General features: G+C 35.1%; 1 protein-coding gene across 5 annotated transcripts in view; it reads left to right on the plus strand.

Annotated features, from left to right (window-relative positions):
* The window catches only part of SOX5 (SRY-box transcription factor 5), a 999,188-nt gene that overhangs the window by 920,120 nt on the left and 55,271 nt on the right, over positions 1-23,797 (plus strand). For 4 of the 5 annotated variants that reach the window (XM_046013235.1, XM_046013233.1, XM_046013234.1 and 1 more), the window contains one exon: positions 5,942-6,088. The exons of the other annotated variant lie outside the window; for it this stretch is intronic. In XM_046013235.1, coding sequence (XP_045869191.1) covers positions 5,942-6,088 — 147 coding nt within the window. The remainder of the gene's footprint in view (positions 1-5,941; positions 6,089-23,797) is intronic. 5 annotated transcript variants of the gene reach the window in all.

Raw genomic sequence — 23,797 nt, forward strand, 5'->3', positions numbered from 1 at the left:
TGAATGGGAAGTTTTTATCAACATCACCATTATGTCTTTTCTCTAATTCTTCAAGTAGCAAAAACATGCCATTTCCATTCAGGTTTTAAAAATTTGTGTCACATACAGTCACTGCCATCATTAAAAATATATTAAATACATACTAGAGATCTACATTTGTTAAAAATTAATGGTATTATGTAGTCATTTCAGCCTTATTTATCTCTACTTTTCCTTGCCTTTAGGATTTTTTGAGAAAGCATTAAATAATAGAGACAAAATCCTTGCCTTCAAGGAGTTTACTACTCAGTAAATGGTTTGAGGGACCAACCAGTAATAGATATTTTTGTCAGTGCATAATAGTTTCAATTCAAATACTCCAGATGGCATTTGGGCCCTAGGCTAGTAGCAACGGGAAATGTTGTATTTTCAACAATTTGGGGAAAATAACCTATTAAGGAAAAGTGGCAAGAATTTACCATCTCAAGGAAGAAATTAAATAGTTTACCTTAGAATTTAAAAGTCTCTTTTGTGGAACTTCTCCACCCCTTGCACTGAGAAGTACCAGCCACTACCTTAGGAGAGCTGAGTAAAAATGGCTGTCTTGGGAAGAAAGTACAATTGTATTTAATTGTGGGTTAAAAGCCAAGTTGTCCAAATGTAACTGTACTATTTTCCCCCAAATTAGCAGCAATTAATTAGCATAAGTTAAAATATTCCTTATCATCCCATCAGATTTTTGTTTTGACCCTACACTGTACCATTATAGCTCAACAGGAAGAATGCCTACTAAGGAACTATCAACCCATTGCCTAATAGTGCTTTGATACATGTGGTACATTACAGTGGGGGTGGGAAGGGGTTACTGATTAGGTTTCACTAAAAGAAATATAATTCAAGCTCCTGTTGTTGTAGATACACTGTATTATACTCTTAATACTTAAAAAAAAAGTTTAATGAGCTATACTTTAGGGGAAACCCATGATGGAATGGTTCTAACATTTTCACTATCACAATACCAATTACAGGGAAGTCTCTCTGTGTGACTTAGTTCTTTTTCTTTTTTTTTTTTTTCAAAAAAAAAAAGAAGAAGAAGAAGAAGAAAATACGTGTGTTTTAGCTGTTATGCAAGATAGTATAATGCCTATATACACAAATGAGAATATGTGCATATTGTATCTGTGCAATAAAGACTCTATAAATTATACTATTCACCCTGTTTTTCTTTTCTCTTTTCCCCAGTTAATTTGTAGTCATTTACGTGCCCACTGTGCTGTGAACTTGGTATCATTTTTTTCCATCTTCATTTTCACAACTGTTACTTCAACTCAAGTTACCATTAAAATTATTGCTACTAAATGTCGATAAGCTCATAACTGATACCTTGTCATATCTTCATTCTAGTTAAAACCATCACTTATATTGCTTTCAAAAATTCAGTACCTTTCTCTTGCCTACATACTAAATGTAAACTCTTTATCTTTGTTTGAAGATCTTCTATAAGGTGAGCTAGCTTACAAACCCAGTTTCTTAGGTCACTATCCTTTCTCCCATTCACTGTTCCACACATCTTCTGTATTCCCTTTGCAAAAGCTACCTCATTACTTCTCCTGTACCTTTAAATTTTTCTCCCTTCCTAGAATGCCACCTCCTTTTTTACTTCCAGCTTAGTTACAGCTCTTCTATGAAAAATCACTTCACACTGACTCATTTCCTTTCCCTTCACGCCCTTAAAAGTGGCATATAGTTATAGTACACTTATACTCTCATTGTTTTATGTTTATCAATCTTGACATATAGAAGAAACCATATTTATACATTGCTTGTAATCCTCCACTGTACCTAGCACAGTCCAGAGTATATAGTAAGAAGTCAGTGCATTAGTCAGTTCCCTACTTGGTATAATTAATTAATTAATTAATAATTAGAACTATTGCATATTGATAAAGCTTTCTTTGCCATGTGTTTTTCCGAGTATTTTATACACACTATGTGATTTATTTCTCACAGCAACCCTGTAAGGTCAGTTTTATTTACCCTGAATTTTGCAAATTAAAGAATTGTGAGGCTCAGTTTAGTTGCCCAAGGTCACTACTTCAGAACTGGTATTAGAATTGAGGTTTGCCTTACTTTTACTGTTTCAGTAGAAGTGCACTAGAAGTAGAAAACCACGGGTACTTGAAAGAGTTAAAGAGACAAAAAATGTGGGTTTATGGAACAATTTGAAACAAAAGTGAGTTTTACACACACACACACACACACACACACACACACACACACACTTACAGACACATGAGCACCGGGAAGACCATAAGTAATCAGTGGATAGATTCCGGCTTAATTTTATGATTGTTTTCTTAAAAAAAAAAAAAAAGAAAGAAAGAAAGAAAAGGAAATCATTGTCTGAAGTATGTATAGGAATAAAGGAAGGGAAAGGGAATAGGAATGCAATATTTTAAGTAATATAAAGAGTAGAAAACCTAATGATCTGTGGAATTGGGGAGTTTTAGAGATTAAAATAAATCCATAACACAAGAGTTTCAAGATAAAGGAGTAAAGTTACTCTGCAAGGCAAAACAGTTACTCTGTTAGTCTGGTTAACCTTGTGAAGTGAGTGCTCTCTTTAAGCTCTAGCTTTTTATGCTTAGGATCTCCCAATTTGTTTCTGATATTTAGAACAACCTAACTTTTTCATAAAAGTATATTTATCATAATGCACCTTATATTTAATTCTGGGTTTATCTGCAACCTTTTAACGAAAAATGTTAGCCAGATTTTTGTTTAAAAAATTTGTGTAGTTAAGATGCAGGTACACACACAATTATAGGTGTATCTATCATGTGGAAGTGGGTTCTGTAATTCACAGGATGCTTTTAAATTCAGGTGGCCTTCCAATTGCCACTACAGTCTATGACCCTTCCATCTCAACAAGATCAACCAGTCGTTTTGTGATTGTAGATCTCATTCAATACAAATAACTATTGTTATTCTTGATTTTGGTTCAAGAGCATGTAATAAGTGAAATAAAATATTCATCGTGTCTTGATTCCCTTGTTATAAAATTAGTCAGCACACACATGCATAGATAAGTGAACTTAATTTTTTTAAAGGTTGTATTAAAATAAGTCACAGCAACATTTTTTTTTTTTTCTTTTTGGTATGTTGCCCAGCCTAACATAGTAGCCAGCTATGAGAAATACAGTCAGCTTCTTTGAAACTACTGAAATTTCCTCTTACCTTGTGAATTAAGTTAGGACTCAGAAGTCTTAAAATTTCTGGTTTATTTTACCTGTGCAGACTTGAAGTGTGTTAGATTCTCTGAGACTTGAGGCCTTTTTAATGCTTCTGTAATATAATGTAAATTTAAGGAACACATATATTTCACACAAAATAAAATGTATTATAAATAGATATTTCCTACTTCCAAAACTTGGTGAAGCAGGAGAAAGCCAAATATGAGGAAAAGGATGTGGGAGATTGAGAGGAATGAAGAGCTACCTAACTGTTAACCATACTCTGATTGACTAATACGCATCTGACATTTTCATCATAAATTACTTTAGATCTCTATAGTCCATAAAATTACCAGCAAAGTGGGTGATACCATACTGTTCTTGTAAAAATATTTAAACGGGTCTATCTATTTTACAAATATAGGGTTTTTTTTTCCTCAAAAGCATCTGTTAGGACAGTTTAATTAAGATAAACCTTAATTTCATAATTAAAAAGATAAAATAATGCATTTACTTGAATGAGGAAAGAATGTGTATGACGTTTCTTATTCCAAGTGTATGTCATCTGCAACCTTTAATTTCAATAAAGTATTGCAGAGTATGTTTATGCTTGTTTTTCAGTTATAGTTCTTATACTTCTTGGAAGTTGTGGGTCTGTCTATAGAGATTGATATTTGAGCGTTGAATCACATTTTGAGTGATTGTTCCATCTATTTAGTTATCTAAATAGCAAAAATAGTCAATATTTTTTCAAATTATGAAATAATTCTTTAGTAATCAAATTAAAATTTTGCATAGTTACTTTGTTCACATTTTTCTTTTTACCTACAGATATTAAAATATCTCGTCAATCTTTAGTAATTATGAGGCAATCTTAAATTCAGTAATGTAGATTGTTAGCTTCTAAGAGTAATACCCACTGAAATAATTTTTAAGGACAAGGATATAATATATAATACAACATGAAATTTATAATATATAATATAACTATCCAGGCTATTTTTAAAATGTTTTCTTTTTTATTCACTATATGAAATTCAGTGCATATATTTGAGTGGACAAAATTTTACTCTGTAAAGTGGTGTCTTGAGATGCTCATTATTTTTTAGTAACTTCATAAACAGCTTAGGATGAGCATAAAAATACTATTTTTCTGAATTGTAGAAAATAATGCAAAGGTTTTAACATAAGAGTGGGAAATGGATCAAATCTGATACTTAAAAAAATGATAAACTTCTATTATATTTGACATCATAACCTATTACTCTAATTTATGCAATCTAAGACTTATGAATTAAATCATAAATTTTTCTTTCTCACAGACTGAAATAAAGAATATAATTATTACAATTTGTGTCCATGCACGTGTGCGTGCACACACGCACACACACACAGAACTTGGAGAGAAGGAACACTCGTTATTGATAGTACAAATATACTCCTCTGGTGTTTCTTTGTCTGAAATACATCTTATGTTAATTGTCATTTTTAAAAAACCCATAATTTTATCAATAATTTTAATGATCTGTTTCATTTAGACCATAGTATTTGGAAACTGTGAATAATGTATGTGTATTTTCATGTAACTATATGCCTGCCTTCAGTTTCCAATATTTCATTTCTAAAGAGACCTCACTTATCAGGGTCTCTGGCTTATCCTGAGCAGTTTTATCCTTTTGAAATTTCTTTCAGAGAAAGATCAAGATAAGCTATGTCACAGTACTTTCCTTTGAGAGCTTTTTTCCTTTGGTATCAGTCTTTTTATTACAGAAGTTATAGCTTGAACACACACACACATGTTAATTTCTTTTCCAACCAGATCTTAAAATTTTCACAAACTGCTAAATGGAGATGAAAAGAGAATTAACCTAAACATTTGAGGTGACTATTTGAATCTTAAGCAACCTCCTTGTTTAAGATACCCTATCATATGACAATTATTATCAAAGTGAAATTTTCTTTTATTATTAAATTGATTTGTTGAAGAATTTTTTTACTGGTTATTTAAGAAGAATTACTATGTGGTGACTTAGTGGAAGATTGCATGTTTCAGACAGAATTCTTAAAACCTTAATCCTCAAGATAATTTCAGGTTTGTCTGTGTTTATATATCATGACATAAAGTGGACTTCTGGCAAGCATCCAGTTAATTTTTTTAAGGGTGGGTAGACTGACCAGATAATGTTCTTCAAATACACTCCTTTCATTCTCCTCAATGGCTTTTTTGTATTTCTATACAACCAACGATTAGGGGGGGGGAAAAAAAAGTTACAGGTGTCCATTGCAACAAGTCAAAAAATGGAGGTATTGCCACACTTAAACCCATACGGATAGTAAGAAAATTACTTTGCATATGAAGCTGTGTCCTTTTGTAGCGCACTGTGCCCATTTTAAAATAGAGCAAAAAGAGGTCTTGACCGAATATGGGACATGCTTGTCTTCCCCAGACATTGGGAAAGAGTAAATATGAATGACTGTTATTTGTTTTGAGTCCTTGGACGTCCTGAAGCTGAAATCCCTTATATGTGGTATCTGTCATTTCTCCCCAGAGAAGGAAGTCATGAACATTGAGGTGACAGCTTCTTTCTTTTCATGTTCCAGCGCCGTAAACAAGAACACCCGCAGGAAAACTACCACGTTGGAATAGAGGTCCTTCCGAGAGGTGCACTTACTTTATCACTGACGGTCTTTCTTCCCTCTCTCCTTCTCTCTCCCTACGCCTCCTGTAGCAGCTGTACGCTGCCCAGCTCGCTGCCATGCAGGTATCTCCAGGAGGAAAGCTCCCAGGCATACCCCAAGGCAACCTCGGTGCTGCTGTATCTCCTACCAGCATTCACACAGACAAGAGCACAAACAGCCCACCACCCAAAAGCAAGGTACCCTTTTGAAGAAGCTACATGTCTTGCCATTTAGAGTTTTACTTTTCCTTTGGTGACATTAACTGAATATCTATTATGTGCTCATAACTGGGTTAACTTCTGGATCTTCAAGGAGATGAGAGTCTGGTAGGATTGATAAGAATCAATAACACACATATAGTTAGCCATTCGTTCATTCAACAAGCATGCCTGGGTATCTAGAGTAGGAACCGTGAGTGATACCAAGATTTATAAGAGAGATATGCTATACTCAGCTAGCCTATAGTCTTATAAAATAGATAACCATATTCTATGGTACAAAGCCTTACAGAGTTACAGACAAGTGCATTGGAAAGTATTGGGACAAAGATGTTACCTTTGATGAGAGATCCTGGGAGGGGTTTTCCAAAAAAGGGGCACCTGAAATACAGCTAAAAAGATAAGTACAGACAGGGCATCCAGGAAATGTTTTATTGAAATGTCAGTAACTGTTATAATGCGGAACAGTATGGAGGTAATTTTAGATATATCATTCATCCAATGAGACTTTCATGAAAGATGGGAAGATAATGATAGTGTTAGAAGTAAGACTATTTAGAAATAGTTTTGTTTTGGGAACTAAGGAAGCATTATTATTATTATTATTTTTAATGAAGACTGACTCTCTGGGCGTTAAAGATTTATTTATTTTAGAGAAAGAAAGGGGGCATGAGCAGGGGGTGGGGCAGAAGGGGATGAGGGAATCCTCAGGCAGACTCCCCACTGATCATGGAGCTCAAAATCCACGGACCCTGAGATCCTGACCTGAGCCGAAATCAAGAGTCGACCGCTTAATGGACTAAGCTACCCAGGCACCCCCAAGGAAACATTTCTTGAGAAAACATGGAAAAGGATTGGAAAGGAAAAGAGTCAAACAAGTTATTCTTCATCTTGGAAGAGAAAAGCAGAAAAATTTAAATTTGAAATGTTTTTGTGTTTGTAAGATCTCAAGATCTCAGATGATAATGTATTAAACTCTCTTTGAAAGAAGATGGAAGAGTAACCATAAAGTACTTCTCCCTGAGATTACTCAGGGAAAAGACAACACATATTTTCTATTAGAAAGTATTAAGGAGAAAACTGACACAGGTAATTTACCCTCAAAATAACAATGTTTTGTCTTTTGCTGGATCACCTAGAAAATGGTTCCTGTTCTCCCTTCCCCAAATACCATATTGGAAATATCTAAAGAGTAACAGGGTTGAGAGTAGCCTCAACAGTTGAAAGAAATACACAGAGAAAAAAAATTTAGGAAGCATTGAAAGAGAAAAAAAAAAACTCCCAAGAATTTATTTTTAATCCTGCTCTAGTCCCCTGACAGATGCCTTTCACAGTTAATGTATTAATTCAGAGGGTGAATTGGGAAGGTGACGGGATCATTTGAGAACATGTACTCTGGCTTCCATCTCCCCAAAACTCTTAAGGCCTTTTTGTATTATTAAGAGGTAAATACATTTCAGAGTACAGCTTAACCTGGACAAAGAACTTTGACCGTGATTCACCAGGAATATGTGCAAATATGTAGTTCAAATTATTGTCCCCACTGCTGGGACATTAGGAAATGTACAAACTCCCCTTTTAAGATCATTCCAGCTGTGTAATGGACATTGCATGTTCTGTACTTCATGTACACTGAAGATCTGGTCTGCTTTTCTTTATTATCACAGTAGAACATGGTTTTTAAAACTTGGTAATAATTATAACATTTGTTGAATAAAATTTACTTTTTTAAAGATTTTATTTATGTATTTGATAGAGAGAGAAATCACAAGAAGGCAGGCAGAGAGGCAGGCAGAGAGAGGGGGAAGCAGGCTCCCTGCTGAGCAGAGAGCCCAATGCGGGGCTCGATCCCAGGACCCTGAGATCATGACCTGAGACAAAGGCAGAGGCTTAACCCATTGAGCCACCCAGGTGCCCCAAATAAAATTTAATTTTAAAGCAATGGTATATTGTGGTCTTCATGGACCAGAAGTTTTAATATAGTGCATGTACAGGTTAATTTTGAGTAAAGTAATAGCTATAGCAGCAAAGTCACTGTCACACACAAATAATTCTGTGAGATATTATTCTCTGTTGTTTTTTTTTTAACCTTGATTTATTAATGTGATTTCACATCATGTTTCATAATGATGCTTTACATTAGGACATTTCATTTTATGATTTTATAGTATATACTTCACTTGTAAATATCAAATGGGATTTTTTCCTTACCTCTTGAATAACTTTTTATCATTAGTATCTTCTCCCCAAATTACTTACCCAAAGAATCATGAAGCTTTTGATGTCAGTCAGCCGCTTATGGGTCTATTCATTCACTCATTCATCCATTCAAAGGTTTACTGAGCCGTTGCTACAATGATAGTTTCCTTCAGTAACCATGGCAAACACCCAAGTGTTTAAAGGTTGACTTTGCCAAGACTGGCACACCGCTTTCTGAGTTCTATGGCTCTAGTTCATAGAACCGATAGACTAGGTGCAGAGCATACAGATACCTATCTCAGTGAGACTCTTCTTCCATTTTCTATAGTTTCATATACCTCCATTTTTCCACACTAGTGAAAAAGTGAATTATGTTTCTATACCTATGGTTATACATGATGTTAAAGCATATTTTGTGGGTTACCTTTAAAATTCAGTAACTTTTTAAAAATCAGCCTTTGTGAATTTTCTATCATGTAAAATCTAAGCAAGTTTTAGATGTGTTTCTTCCCATTTGCAATTGGGTAAAATGCATAAAAAGGCTTGACCAACAATAAAGTGCCTCTTTTTAGGTAATAACACAATTTGATAAAAATATGTCCCTTCTTTGCTCAGTGCCCACTATCCTACTGTCTACAACCACTCTTATTGGTAGAAAAGATGTCTTAAATGTGCTTGTGTTTTAGCTTAACACATTAAAACTAGACCAATAAATATTGCTGTTGTCATTTTAATGGAAAACATGGCCAAAAAGATAGAACCAACAGTAAATAAGGAGGACCCATTTCAATACATGAATTTAGTATCTTGTAGCTTGAAACTGACGTTTATACATGGCGTTATAACCATTTTCACTTCGTAAAGCTATTTTACTTATATGAAATAGCTGTCGTTTATTGTTATAATTGTATTTTTAAACAACCAATTCTTAGTGTCCTGGGGATATTTTTCTGTGTGCTTTATTGGTGAGTTGTGTTGTCTATTTTACTATAAAATAGAATTATTTTAGTAAGGGGCTTTATGTGACTGCATACCTAGCCAGTGTAAACCAAACTGATGGTTTATGTTTAAGATCTATTTATTGTTTGGAACAGTGGAATTGTCAGTCACATCTAGGTGACGATGTAAGAAAAATGATCTTATTGGCAGCTGTCAAAAATCAGCCATGTTCTCTGGGTTTTATTGCCTGCCCTTCTTCCTAGGTGTGCCTTTGCCTTTGACTCACAACTCTAGAGAAGGACACAAACAAAACTTATTTGCAATTTGCAAAAAAATGGAAGGGGGGAATCAAAGGGAGGGGGCTCCAAAAGACTGTAAAATTGTACAGCATGAGTTCTCTGATGCATGCTGTTTTCAATCTGCTGTGTGCCAGTTGGAGGCTTGGGGAGTGTGTGCGCGCACGAGAAAGGATAATGCTGAGAAATGATAGAGTGGCTGTGACCTCCAAGCTCAGCCTGGAAATCCAAGACATTGATTTCACTTAGCATTCCTGCTGAGAAATCTGGCGGAGTTCAGTTGTAATAAAAGAACAAGATTCTGTTCTAATGGTAATGGCGTATGACAGACATATCACTTTGTCTGTCCTCAGCACCGGAGAGAGGAGAATTGGAGAAAGGTCACCTGACCTGCCTGTGGTGTTGTACGAATGCTGTACTGAGCTTTGAACTGCCGCCTAGGAACATAATTATTTATAATATTAAATGATAAACCTTTAGAGGGTTCACAGTGAACCTCTAAAAAATAGCAAACAGGAATTGTGTTCTGTAAATATAAAGATACAAAAAGAAATCTGGTCTCTTCAAAACCTGCATTGGAGAATATGGGGTAGCGTTGCATGTTGAGTGATATGCCCTTGAACTTACTGTTTATGAACTATTTTCATTAGTACCTAACACATTGTCATTGTTTAATCTTTCTTTCTTTCTTTCTTTAATGCCTCAATTTTATTGGGAAAAAGCCAAGAATCTATTTAGCCAACAATTAGAAAATTAAGGTCCTCAGCAGGTTTTTAAAATTTCTCAGGTGTTACATACAACCCTTTTGAACACATGCACACTTGTCTTTTTAAAATTTAGTTAATTCTTTCCCCTCTGGGTTCTATTCCAGGACCATTCTTTTCATTAACCAACAAAAAGTAGTATATTTCACTCTTCAGAGATACTCTCATATCTCCTTGTGTCCTCACAGCTAGTTTATTGCTGAACATTGGTAAATAACTTGGAACAAAAGTATGAAATCAGGAACTTTTGTGTATAAGGGATCTTGTTTAAAGGAAATATTAGAAATATTACCTCTCATATTAAGGAAAATTATTTGGTTAAGGTATTGTTTAGCTGTATTGGTCCCTAAATCTCATATACAGTATTACTGCTCTGAATCTGTTTAAATTCCTCGACGAATGTTTAAATTTATTTGTTAATAGTGTAGCATTTTGCCACAGGAGGGATTAATGTATTAGTGACTTTCAATTTCCCACCAACATATTTCCTTATTTATAAATGACTTTCTGAATTATTTGTTACAGTCTTTTAAAAATCTAGATAGACTTCTTTGTGACAGACACAAACCTCTTGATAACATTTGTTTTGTAAGAATAAATTATTTCTTCTAAAAAATAATAGAACCGAAGTCAGCCATAAATATAGTTATCTTAGGAGGAAAAACAGTTTTACTCAATTTCAAACACCACTCACACAACTGTTGGAATTATAATCCCATGTTACTGAGGAATTCTCGTATGTTGTAGATGTGCTGACTGTCTAAACTACACATTTTAAGTGATTTGTCCTTGTAAAAATGACCACCTCTTGGAAAAATCATAAGAGCAACTTGTAAATACTATTAAGTGTCTCAGAATTTGATGGAAACTTGGTTACTGCCTGCAACAACCAAGAGGAGTCATTTGAAAGCTAATGACAAGAGAGAATTCCTAGGTGCTTTTCTTTTACCTTTGCTCTGACCCTAGTCATACTCCTCAGTGGTCACAGTTGTATCTCTGTCAATGACAGCAGCACATAGATTGCCCAAATCAATTCTTTTTTGTTCTTTTCACATACTTCTAACAGCGAAGTTCCCATTTGCTCTGCAGTAGCAGCTGGGAGTTTTGACAAGGGAAAGAAATATTTTCCAACAAGCCACGAACAGCCCTAGCCAGCTGATCAGACACAACAATCAGATTCTTTCAGCTGCAATATCCTTATAAATATTGCTTCAAGTTCAGAAGCAAGACTTGGAACCCTGTTGTTATCAGATCTTGTTTCACAAGTGTAGCAGTGAAGATCTCTTCTGATTTGGTGACCAGGTGCTTGTGATAATGTCAGACTTGCCAATGACTCTTATTAAGGCACCTATTTTGTGCTGTAATGGTACCAACTGCATAGTTTCATGCTATCAAATAAGCATTACATCAATACACACGCATCTGCAGGGTAGAATTTTATAGCTTAATTCCCTGAGTCACCACCTGTGGTTCACGTACAAGATTATTTAGCATTATGTTGGGAGCATGAGAAATCAGAGGATAATCATGATTCATCTTAATTAAAAACTAGTTCTAACAGGAGATTTGGGATATAAAGCTTTTTGCTAACTTTGAGATAGTGTTCTGCAATGCCAGTTGAGGGGAAAGGCCGAACCTAGAAGTACACATGCAGCATAAACACAATTAAGTTGAACCACCACCAACACAAACTATATGATAAAAGCATTCTTTAATGATAAAGCGCAAGAAATCAAAGAGATTTCATAAGTTTTAAATGGCCCAGGAAATGCTAAGGCCTTTCCTAGGAGTACATCCATGATGAAAAGTTTGAAAAGCACTGTTCAATATGACTATAACTTCATTCAGTGTTTTTTCACATTTTATCTGGCCGTGAAAAATTTTGAGTGGTAGTAGTTGCTAGAGATGTAATTTCCAATATGCACAAGTTCCTAGAATACTAGTATTTGACTTATCCTTCGACCTTTTCTAGTCAAGATCACAAATAATCATTCTTGAGAACACTGGGCTGAAACTGACCTCTGAGTGTGATATCTCTAAATAATCCAGAGTACTTAAAAAATAGTATTACTGAGAAAGGAACTGCCATTCATCTACAAATGTAAAATCAGATAAAATCACTGGTCCATTGTGAAACTGTTGGGCTTTGTACTTTTTGCAGAATTCATTTTTCCTAAAACTTCAGTTACAGAGGGGGATGTTGGCCTCAGTAATTATAACCACATTCAAATTGTCCATTTTCTACTCGATGGCATATCAATTAAATGCTTGAGTCTCCCCAATACCTTGCTCTGTACAGCTGCTTTGTGTTTTGTTGAAGAGCTGTTGAACACCCTTCTCTCTCTGGTATGTCAATATCTCTGAAATAACCATTTTGTGAGCCTTTGAGATGTGCTATGAATGTGTCAGACTCAAGAGGTAAATTCATTTGAACAGGATCACCCTGTAGAGTTGAACTGGAAATGTATCCATTATCATTATTATCACTTCCTGGGTTGGACGTACGTACAGTGACTATAACATAGTGACCCTGTCATTTTAAATAAAATAGTTTTCTTTTTTTTGGTGGTCCCATGTTGCTAAACTGAAATATGTTAAATGAAGTGTTATCAACAGAACCCCTGTGACGAGCGTCCTCCCTTCCTTTTCATCTGTATTCCGTTGACAGGAAATCTCAAACAGTTAGGTACTTAAACAGAGGCTTTTCTGAGCACAGTGGTGTTAAACGTCCAAGTAGGTCATTTGATGGTATATTCTTATGACTCAAGGAAAGAGGGGTTGGTGACATTTGTAACATGAAAACAGTAAAAATTTTAAAACAAAGAGACCAGTCATAACCATGGCTCTTTTTTGGTTTGTTTTTAAAGGCAAAGTAGACAGAGGGATTTAGTCAGTGTTCTTTGAATTCAGCTGGCCTGGCCTGTGTTCCCCAGTTTACCGAGTCTGTTTTGACAGGAAGCTGTCTTGAACGCAGCAGCCAGTTCTGATGAGCCGTGTCAAAGCTTTTTAATAATGCAAACCACGGAGAAAGCAAGAGGCTGTTGAGCATGTGCAGATGCCCGAAGACCCACAGAATCGTGTTTTCTCAATGAAAGTTGCCCTCTAAACCAGATCCAACCCGGAGAAGATTTGCCATCCAAAAAGCTGTGACTATGGCATTTTAACTTTATAACCAGGCAGTTAGAATCTAAATAATATAGATAGGGAGGAAACCCATCAAGAGGAAAGGATGTCACTGTGTAGGAGGATCTAGTTCAACCTCAGTGAACATCATGGCTGGAAAGGATTAAGTCGTTACTATGTCAGAGACTGAGAAAGCAAAAGCACACGTCTTTAGTTACCTCTCTCTTGAGGAAAGTGTTTATAATTTCGGCTTCCTAAAATGTACTTCAAATCAGCTCCAATGCTTTATTTTCTATCCTGAGGAAATGATCAGTGCCGCATTGAGCTGATTATTGACTCCTTTCCATGCCTTTAGGCCACACGTGGGCTGGGACTGTTTGAGGGGAGAATTGAGAAGAGAAACCATGTAGGACTCCTCTACACCTCAGATTTGATTCTCTCTTTATTTCATCAAATATACCTGTTTACACATCTTTCTTATTCATAAACAGGAAGAATTTTAATGATCTCTCTCTCAGAGATGCACCAAAATGTAGGTATGTTTTTAAAATGGACAACAGATATTGATGTCTGATTTAGATTGATGGAAAAATAGTAGAAATATGTATTCCTTAGTTATATTTTTTTCAAGAGATTTTTCTCTAGAGGGAACAAAGCCTTCTACAATATTTTTAAACATTACAAAATGGAGAGTTGAAAGAAAACACAGTAATTAGATGTGGATGTAAGAGTCAGAAAAAGTGAAGAGAGGTACCATTCTAAGCTGAAGACAAGTTCAAAACCCAGCGTATTCATAATGTCATTTATCTAACAGAAAATACCAGACATTTTATTTATAGATGTGTAGAAGCTTAAGTAAGAGGCAAAGTCAGAAGATATTCGGTCCAACATACACTAACTGCCTCACGAGGTCACTTTGCCACCACTCCATGAGGTGGCATTTTTTTTTTTTAAGATTTTATTCATTTATTTGACAGATAGAGATCACTATAGGCAGAGACGCAGGCAGAGAGAGAGAGGAGGAAGCAGGCTCCCCGATGAGCAGAGAGCCCGACACGGGGCTCGATCCCAGGACCCTGGAATCATGACCTGAGCCGAAAGCAGAGGCTTTAACCCACTGAGCCACCCAGGCGCCCCGAGGTGGCATTATTTTATTCAGCGTAACTCCTAATGTCGCAATACTCTTTATTTAAATAGAATTGTAATCAGCTTTCCCGGGTTGCAGCTTGTGGTTTCACTGAACGACAGTTATATTTGTTAGTACTCTTTCAGTTAAAAGTAAGAGAAAACCCAACCCAAACTGGATCACGTGGAAAGGAAATGTACTCACTCATATTATATAGAAAAATTATTCTGACTTCAGGCCTGGTTTAATCAGGAGCCCAAACAGTATCACATGGAACTGTTTCCTATCTTAGCTCTGTTCTTTTCTCATTCTTAAAGGACTGGTCCTTTTCAGTGTTGTATAGCAGCCTACCGTTACATCTATCGTTCACTGATTCAGCAAGTATTAAATTCATGCCTATTGTGTGTCAAGTTCAATTCAGGGCAGAAGAACTACCCCTTAGAGCTGTAAACAAAACAGTTTGTCCTCTTAAGATCTTGCAGTCTAAGAGGAAAAGACAAAATGGGAGCAATTAAACAAATAGACCATTTCATATATTGTTAAGTGCTGTGAAGACAATAAAACATAGTATAAGATAAAATTCCTGGGGATAAGCAAGGAAATCTTCTTGAGACAGAGATATAAAGCAAATCTTGTCTGAGACCCAAATCATGAAAAGAAAAGTACCTGCAAAGGTCTGGGGGAAAAGCTATTCCAAATAGGAGAAACAACAGTTGCAAAGATCCTAATATGTGAGTGAGGTTGATAAATTCAGGGCTTGGAAAATAGGCTGGGGTAGCTAAAATGCAGTGAACTTGAGGGAGAATGATAAGAAATGAGTTGAGAATGAAAAAGACCAGATCACATAGGACTTCTTGTTAAGGAGTTTAAACTATATTCTAAGTGCATTCAATCTAGAGAGAAATAATAGGTTTTCTTTTGACCATACCATTTACTAATCTGTAAGTTGTAATTACCTACTCATTGTCTTCCTTTCTTAGGGTATTATATTTTTGAGGCAAAGGATTTTTTTTTTCTTTTATCCCTTGGGCTAATTAATTAATAGGCTAAGCATCTCTACAATACCTCCCTAGAAATACTGTGGAATTTGAGCCTTAATGACATATATTGAACCTTACCATTGGAGAGACAAGACACTTCAGGTTGACAAATGTCTATTAATTGCCTATGATGTGTCAGTCAGAGTCCTAGGACCTGAGGATACTGGCATGTAGTGTAGACAGATCTCTGCCCTCATGGAGCACGGAATATATAGTGAGGGATATGGATGGAAAAAGACAGTTATGCATAGTCTGTTAAAGGCAGCAAGTGCCAGGAATGTAGGTTTAACTAAAATATTTCCCGAGTTTTCTTCAGATTCGCTTGCTTTATCAGGGTGTTTTTCATAGGAATGTCAGAAAACAAACACCTTTAATAGTGCCTGCCACCACTTACATGAAGCAAATTGCAAGGTTGAGGTTTTGGAGTGTTATTTTGGTACTAACACATGAGCATTGATTCAAATGTAGTCACCTTAAAAATTATAATTACTATTTACTAGTGATCATAAGAGTTTTGGAACTCTTATTTTACTTAATGTCTTTTGATCACATTAATAAGCCACATAGGAAAACAGACCTTAATTTCTAATTAATCTAATTTTTGCTTTTGATATTTTTAAAAATTTTTGATTTTTACCCAAAACTTCATAACCCAGTATGATTTCAACAGATCTGCCAAATGCAGCAGACTTTTAGCTAGCTTAAAAAAAATCAGTGAAAAATGTGCTACAATCTTTTTTTGTGTGTTACAGTCTTAAAAAAACTATAAATGAGTGTAACTATAAATGAGTATTTTTAAATTATGAATAGCATCATTTTCATCATTAAGTTAAACCTGTAATCTCCTGAATTGAGTATTTTTGAGAGGACAACTTTTTTTGAAAATCTCTCTCTCTTTCCTTGTTTCCTTCCCTTCATCTCTCCCTATCTTTCTTCCCCTCTTCCTTCCTTCCTTTCTGTAGTCAGAAACTTCATTAAAATCCCACTCATCAGGTAAACATGCAAAGCTGCCAACTTCAAAAAAATTCTATAAAGTTTACGTAAAACTTCTGTCAATAATGTGATTTATTTTCTTAGTAAAAATTCTTAGTAAAAATTATGTTATGGTTTATTTAAGCATGCACATTTATAGTGCACTTCAAATTCTATTCATTTTAGTGAGAGAGTTATATACAGAATTCTACTAATATCTATATTATTGAATTATATTCTATAAAGTGAGATTCTTTTTTAGTTACACCTATTTTTCCATTTTTTTCATGCACATATGACATGGAAGCAGCCTTAATTGTACCTAACAAAAAATAGAGACTATTTTAATCCAGAGCCCATCCAAAAAGTTATAAAATAATGAAATTCTCCATCATCTCTGTACTGGCAATAATCAGCAGGGAAACATAGTTATTTATACTTAATTACAGCTTTTTTAAAAAGATTTTATTTATTTATTTGACAGACAGAGATCACAAGTAGGCAGAGAGGCAGGCGGGCTTGGGGGGGGGTGGGGGCAGAAGCAGGCTCCCCACCGAGCAGGGAGCCCGATGGGATGCGGGGCTGAATCCCAGGACCCTGAGATCGTGACCTGAGCTGATGGCAGAGGCTTTAACCCACTGAGCCACCCAGGCACCCCTAATTACAGCTTTTTAAACAAAGACCAGAAAGTTTGTGAATTGATTAGTATTAAATGTGGGAAAAAGAAGTCTTCACCAGGTACACAATGAGTCGTATAGTTTACCTACCTTTTATGACTTTTGTTTTTCAAAAGGAAAGAGGTGAGATCTCTAAATTTAGAAAAATAAAGACCACAATTTTCATTTTACAGGTCTTACAATACCAAAATAATATGAGGGCAAAAATGTATACTCAAATAGATAAAAATTCATTTTCCCCCGAACTATTTGCCAATACCAGAAAATACTGAGAACGCTACAGTTCTGTAAAACCACAATATATATATATATATATATTTTTTACACTGACCATGAGTTATTTAGGGGTTGCTTAATATGATCAGGGGAATTCACAAGCATGTATTCTTTACCTTATGTATCTTAACATTTGAGGACATCGGAGACACAGAATAGCATTCAACATATAGAATAGCTCTTGTTTTTGGACCTAGGGAATAATTTTATGACTCTTTTTTACTTGAAAATGTATTTGATATTTTTTCTATATTGCACAAGAGTTTTTCTCACGGAAAATTTAATCTTAGAAATATTACATTTAGAAAGTACATTCTTACTGGCTCAGAGTATGGAGTGTTGCTGTGGACTTGTTTAACAGAGTGCTGCTTAGAAGGGAGCATGCCTCCAAATGCAGGTGCCTAAATGTCGCAAACAGCAACCAGCTCCCCTTAACCTGAATCGTATGGTAGCCTAAAGTTCTCATAGGAACAATGTGCCCCTTTCTAGTCCTGGACCTCCTAGCAGATATTGCTTCTTAGATGCGTCTGAGATCTACATACTCCTCCTTACGAGCTGCACAACTTAGAGCTGGAATATCCCACAGCTTTTAGCCCTTGACTTCTAACCACAGGCTAGCTGATTCCATTGAGTGACTTTTTCAGAACCTTACAGTTAAAAACCTACCCTTTATGACTTTTGTTTTTCAAAAGGAAAGAGGTGAGATCTCTAAATTTAGAAAAAATAAAGACCACAATTTTCATTTTACAGGTCTTACAATACCAAAATAATATGAGGGCAAAAATGTATACTCAAATAGATAAAAATTCATTTTCCCCCAAACTATTTGCCAATACCAGAAAATACTGAGAACGCTACAGTTCTGTAAAACCACAATATATATATATATATGTATATATATATATATATTTTATTAAAACTCTGTTGTATTTCTTTGCAAGACCAATTTTCAGTACTGAGATTATGTATGAGACTTTCATTTAAATTGGGCCTTTCAATAACCAAGGAATCTTACTTTTTCTAGTTCATTATATAATTTGAGCTGTTGTGGTTTGTTGTACAATTTTGATGACTTTTGGCAGCGTAGATAGTTCATAAATAGGAGAAAAAGAAATTGAAACCAAAAATAGAAAGGATGAAATACTGCAAAAATTTTTCCCTTGTGGTATTTCCAGTAGCACTTAAAATAACATAAGAAAAATATTCTGTTGTGAAGTATGTATAAAAGCATTATGACAGCAATAGGAATGTCCTTAAATAAGTACAGATTTGTGTTTTCTATACTTCTCCATGTAACTCTTTTAAGGATCAAAGTTTCATTTTAAGTCAGCAGGAGCTCAATATTCAGGTCAATCCTATATAAATAGAGGGCAAGACAAGAATTTTGGGTCAGCTGGTGGAATTTTTAGTGCCAGTTTTCATGTAAATAATGCTGTCACCTATCTAAAAAATGATAATTCTGATCCAATTTTAAGAGAACCACTGAGTAATTTCTGTTTGGTTTTGCTTGGATTCTTTCTATTAGCTTTCCTAGAGAGGCATTGAGCTAGAATTCTGGTCTGTTATATCTGGGGCTATAATTTATAGACTTTCAATAAAATAATTGGAGAAAAAATCAATTTCATGAGATTGATCATATTAGATACACTTCCTTCATCCATTGAATTTTAAGTAGCTGGTGCATAATATCCACTCAATAAATGTTTACTAGATTACATGTTTATGTTACACAACACAATCTTAATAATATGAATTTAAGCCATAGTTATCACAGTAATGTAATTTTCACTGTATACCTATTTTTGCAGTTAAATTATTAATACCACATGATCTAAGAGAATGTGTCTTATAAGGATTTTTTTTAAATTCAGAAAATCTTTTTTAGCTATTGTCAGGTGAACTTTTGGGCCTTTTGTTGTAACCATTTATTTTCTAGAATTCTGGACATATATAAAATACTGGAAATTTAATGAGATAAAAAGAAATATTTAAGAAAGGTCTTGACATATTCTTTCAAAAATGTACTTGAACCGTATTTTAAAAAACAAGATCCACTTAATACATGTAGTTAATAAAATATGATTTAATTTACATGAGATATCTTCTACTGGAAAAAGAGGAATGAGAATATTGTCATTTGGAAAAAGACATTTTCTAAGCAATCGACTTTACAGTTTGCTTGAAACAAAGCTGTATGTTTCTTCACTGGTTTATATGATTAAAAAAAAAGCTGCATAATGGCTATGTTATTCATAGATGAGGTTTCTAGAGTCACTTTTAGAAGTCACTTTTAGAATATTTACTGAGGTTTTTTCAGTACAGTTTTTGAGCACCTATGATATGCCAGATAGTATGGTAGAACCAGAAGAACAGTAATTGACACCCCATACAGTGTAATGGTGACAATGAACAAACTTAACAATTAAAATGCTATGGGCTACGTACTGGTCAAAGAATAAGACGGAAGTACAGGGGAAAGTTTCCAGCACAACGTGGGGAAAAATAGGAACATGAGGGCACATCTTCCAGAAGAGGTGCCACTTGGGTTTTTGAAGGAAACAGCCGATACCAAGGCATGTAGGAATTAACAGAGTGTTGGATTTCGTCTGAATTTTAGAGAAATAAGGTGATCTGGCATGCACATCTAGAGCACTGGGAGCATAGTTAAGAAGAACACAGATGTAAGGAAAAGTGTCAAAAGGATGAAGTCTAACCTCCTGGGCATTCTGTGATCCAGCTCCACTCACCTTGTGAGCCTGATTTGTTACTTCAGCTTTTCTCCCAATCCCAGCGGTTTTGTGCTCCATGTGGAGTCACTTCCTTATATAGCATGCAGTTTTACTTTTTGCCTATGTTCATGCCACTCCAGCTCTCCGGGGTCCTTTTGCCCTCTTCATTGCACTTTTCCCTCTTACCTTGCACCGTCTCGTAAGATCTATCTCAGCTGTCACTTCTACGTAGAATTGGCTAGTCCATCATATGGGACTCTCCCACATGGTTACGACTCCTTGTTTTACATCCCAGTGCCCTGATTAAAACTCGATTGCAGTTGTCTTGACTCTCTTCAGTGGAGGAACAATCTCTTACTCGTTCTTAGCACCAAGTGTACTAACTGACATGCAACCATTGCTCTAGTTCTGTTAAAAGAATAAACAAACAGGGGCACCTGGGTGGCTCAGTGGGTTAAGGCCTCTGCCTTCAGCTCAGGTCATGATCCCAGGGTCATGGGATCGAGCCCCACATCAGGCTCCCTGCTCAGGTGGGGAGCCTGCTTTCCCCCTCTCTCTCTGCCTACTTGTGATCTCTGTCTGTCAAATAAATAAAATCTTAAAAAAAAAAAAGAATAAACAAACAAACAAATAGAACATCAGTGGAAGTAAACCAAGATGTTATGTTCAGACATGTGAGTAAGTTCAGGGCCCCTTAGGTGATTGTATCAAAGGTCAGCGGCTTGAATCCTTGAAGGCTCATCTGAACGCAGCATGAGCGGACTAGGATCGCACCTATGAAAAAGGAAACAATCAATGCCATTGTATTATGTAGAAAGACTGCCTACGCAGGAAGATTATGGAACCTAAATTTGTAAAGTAAAATTTGTCATTGTTTAATCCCATCGGTCTAGTTGGGAAACGCTGGGTATAGGAAATGGGGACATTCTGATCATTGGAGAGTTATGATCTGTTGTTGAAGTGTGCATAATCCTTACTATGTCCTTACTGTGGTCTGAATGAAGCACCGACTATCTCCTTCTTTCTGCCTCGATTCTCATTGTTAAATTTGCTTTTTCAACAAAAATTCAACAATATTCTGGCCAGGTATAAATAAATTAATTGGCACTCTGGTTTATATACTCGCATCACAGGTTTGTTTGGTAGGAATACATCTTCCAGTGAATGGCCTCCCTGAAGACCCCGAAGAATTAAGTGGATGCTAGAATGAAAGGCACAGGCTTATACTAATATTGGCTAGTTTTGTTATATTGTTTAATTGACAGTTCAAATGAAGTTTTAGGCAGGAAGATTATTTTGTTTTTCTCTCTTTTTGAAGTTTATCATTCTGTTTCTCTTTTATGCCAAACCTGCTTAAATATGGCAGAGAAATATTGCACCTATATACATGATCATATATGAGTTTATTTTCTCTCTGTATAAACCTGTCAATGTGTACATATGTGTATTTCATCCCTTACTACAAGAAACAAGAATATTCATTCATTTTATTTGGCGATCTCATGACCCAAAGCAACATTTAAAATAAGGTCAAATCTAAAATAAATGCACTTATTCTTTCTCCTTAGTTCTGTCTAGAAGATATGATCAAAACTCTTATGTAATGATATCATTACAGTTGCTCTATAAAATCTTTTATGCCATCCAGACTGTGAAATATATTATTCTTTTAATGTTATGGGTTGGGAAAAATTAAACATGAGGCATTACAGCTGAGTTTCACTACACATTAATTATTTTAATTGCCTATTTCTTAAATGAATATCTGATAAATCAATCTTGCAATTCTTCATGCTTCATGACATGCTTAACTCAATACAGACACTTAAGAATCATTATGCTGTGAGAGCTTTTAATACAAATTTGAGATCATTATAATTAAAATCAGACTCTTACCTGATGCTCAATTCTAAGCCTGTTCATCTTTATTGAATTTTCTTTGGCCTATACCTTGAATTTAATATTACAACAGCGATAGGCAGAATATATAACCAAGTAAGCATCTTCAATACATTGAGAAAAAAAATGTTTTGCCTTTAAAGCGCAACATAAAAACTGGCTTTAACTGACATTCTATATAAATAGTTATCACCCCTTAAAATTCTTTAAAGACAGCAGCTCCCTTTTGGTCACTGCCATGAAGACAAAGAATGTCTTAATGACTCTATTGAGGTTATCATTAAAATAAAAGGAGATTTGCAGACATTGGCTATAAATCACTATAAAATGGCCTGTGGGTAACCTTTGACACAACTCATTTGAAATAAACCTGGGATAGATTCATAGCCTTTGGTCAAGCCGGTAGGTGGGCTAAAGGTCCTTTCTATCCTCTTCATTTCTTGCAGTATTAGTTCCTTTCTAAATGACTGGACACCATTTGGATGTACATAAATGGACATGTGTTTTTTGTCGAAACAAGATAGGTATCAAATAATAGTGTTGAGGGTGCTTATACATTTACTTCAAATAGTTACTCTTTTATGATATACTTTAGTAATATGAATACATTTGGAATTGTAGCTGCTTTGGTAAAATATTTTATGATTTGGTATTAGAAACATTTTGCAAGGGTTCAGACTGATATTACCCAAATTGAGCTCTGCATGGTCCCTATTATAATGGAGTATAACGATTTCTTCAGAATAAAGAAGAAAATACAGGATTTCAGTTGTTAGTTTGGTTCTTCAGAGAAATCACTGCCAACAAGCCTTTACCCTGATGACATGTAGATGGCAGAGGGGCAGCTCTGGAAAGTTGCTTAGACCTGAGTGAACCCAGTGACTTGGGTTCAGGTCCCAACCTTACTAAAGTTACGACCATTGACAAATTCTTAAATATCTCTAATGTCAGTTTCCTTATCTGTGAAGTGAGATTGATGATATCTTACTCTGTTGCTGTGTTACTAAAATAAGACAAAATGTATGAGGATACTTTATAACTATTAAAGTTATTTAGATGTCAGGAAATAAATTGAACAGTGTTAGAAAATCAGCATTAAGGTGAACAGATACAGATGTATTCAAATTATTTTTAAAGTGTATTAATATTTAGCTTATTAAACTTTAGATGTACTTTTATATGTTTTGTAATATTAAACTGACTCCTCCCAAATATTAATGTAGCAAATAGTATATAGGACTGTAAACACTTACTTCTTCTTGGGAAACTAGATCTCTTTATGACAAAATCAGCATTTCTTTTAGAGTAAATAGAAGTTCCCAGGTGAAAGTTGCATAATTCCTGTATTCAATGAGACATAATACTATGACTTTTCTTTTATTCATTCTCTAATAGGTTAGTTATGAGAGGAGAAAGGAAAAACACTTTTAGTTGATCATAATTAGAAAATAATTGCTTTTGATTAATATTTTTGGAAAGGGAATATGACCTTTATTTCTAGTAAAAAATCTTTTAATCCCAAATAGCAAATTTTACAGGACCTAATATTCCAAGAGCTCATGCCCTTGATACCTATATTGTGTTTTCAGAAAAGGTGATATCAGGATCCAAGGATACGGGAGTTAAAACCTTACAGAATGTTTTAAAA

Source organism: Meles meles, chromosome 7 (genome assembly GCF_922984935.1).
Source record: "Meles meles chromosome 7, mMelMel3.1 paternal haplotype, whole genome shotgun sequence".
NCBI lineage: Eukaryota > Metazoa > Chordata > Mammalia > Carnivora > Mustelidae > Meles > Meles meles.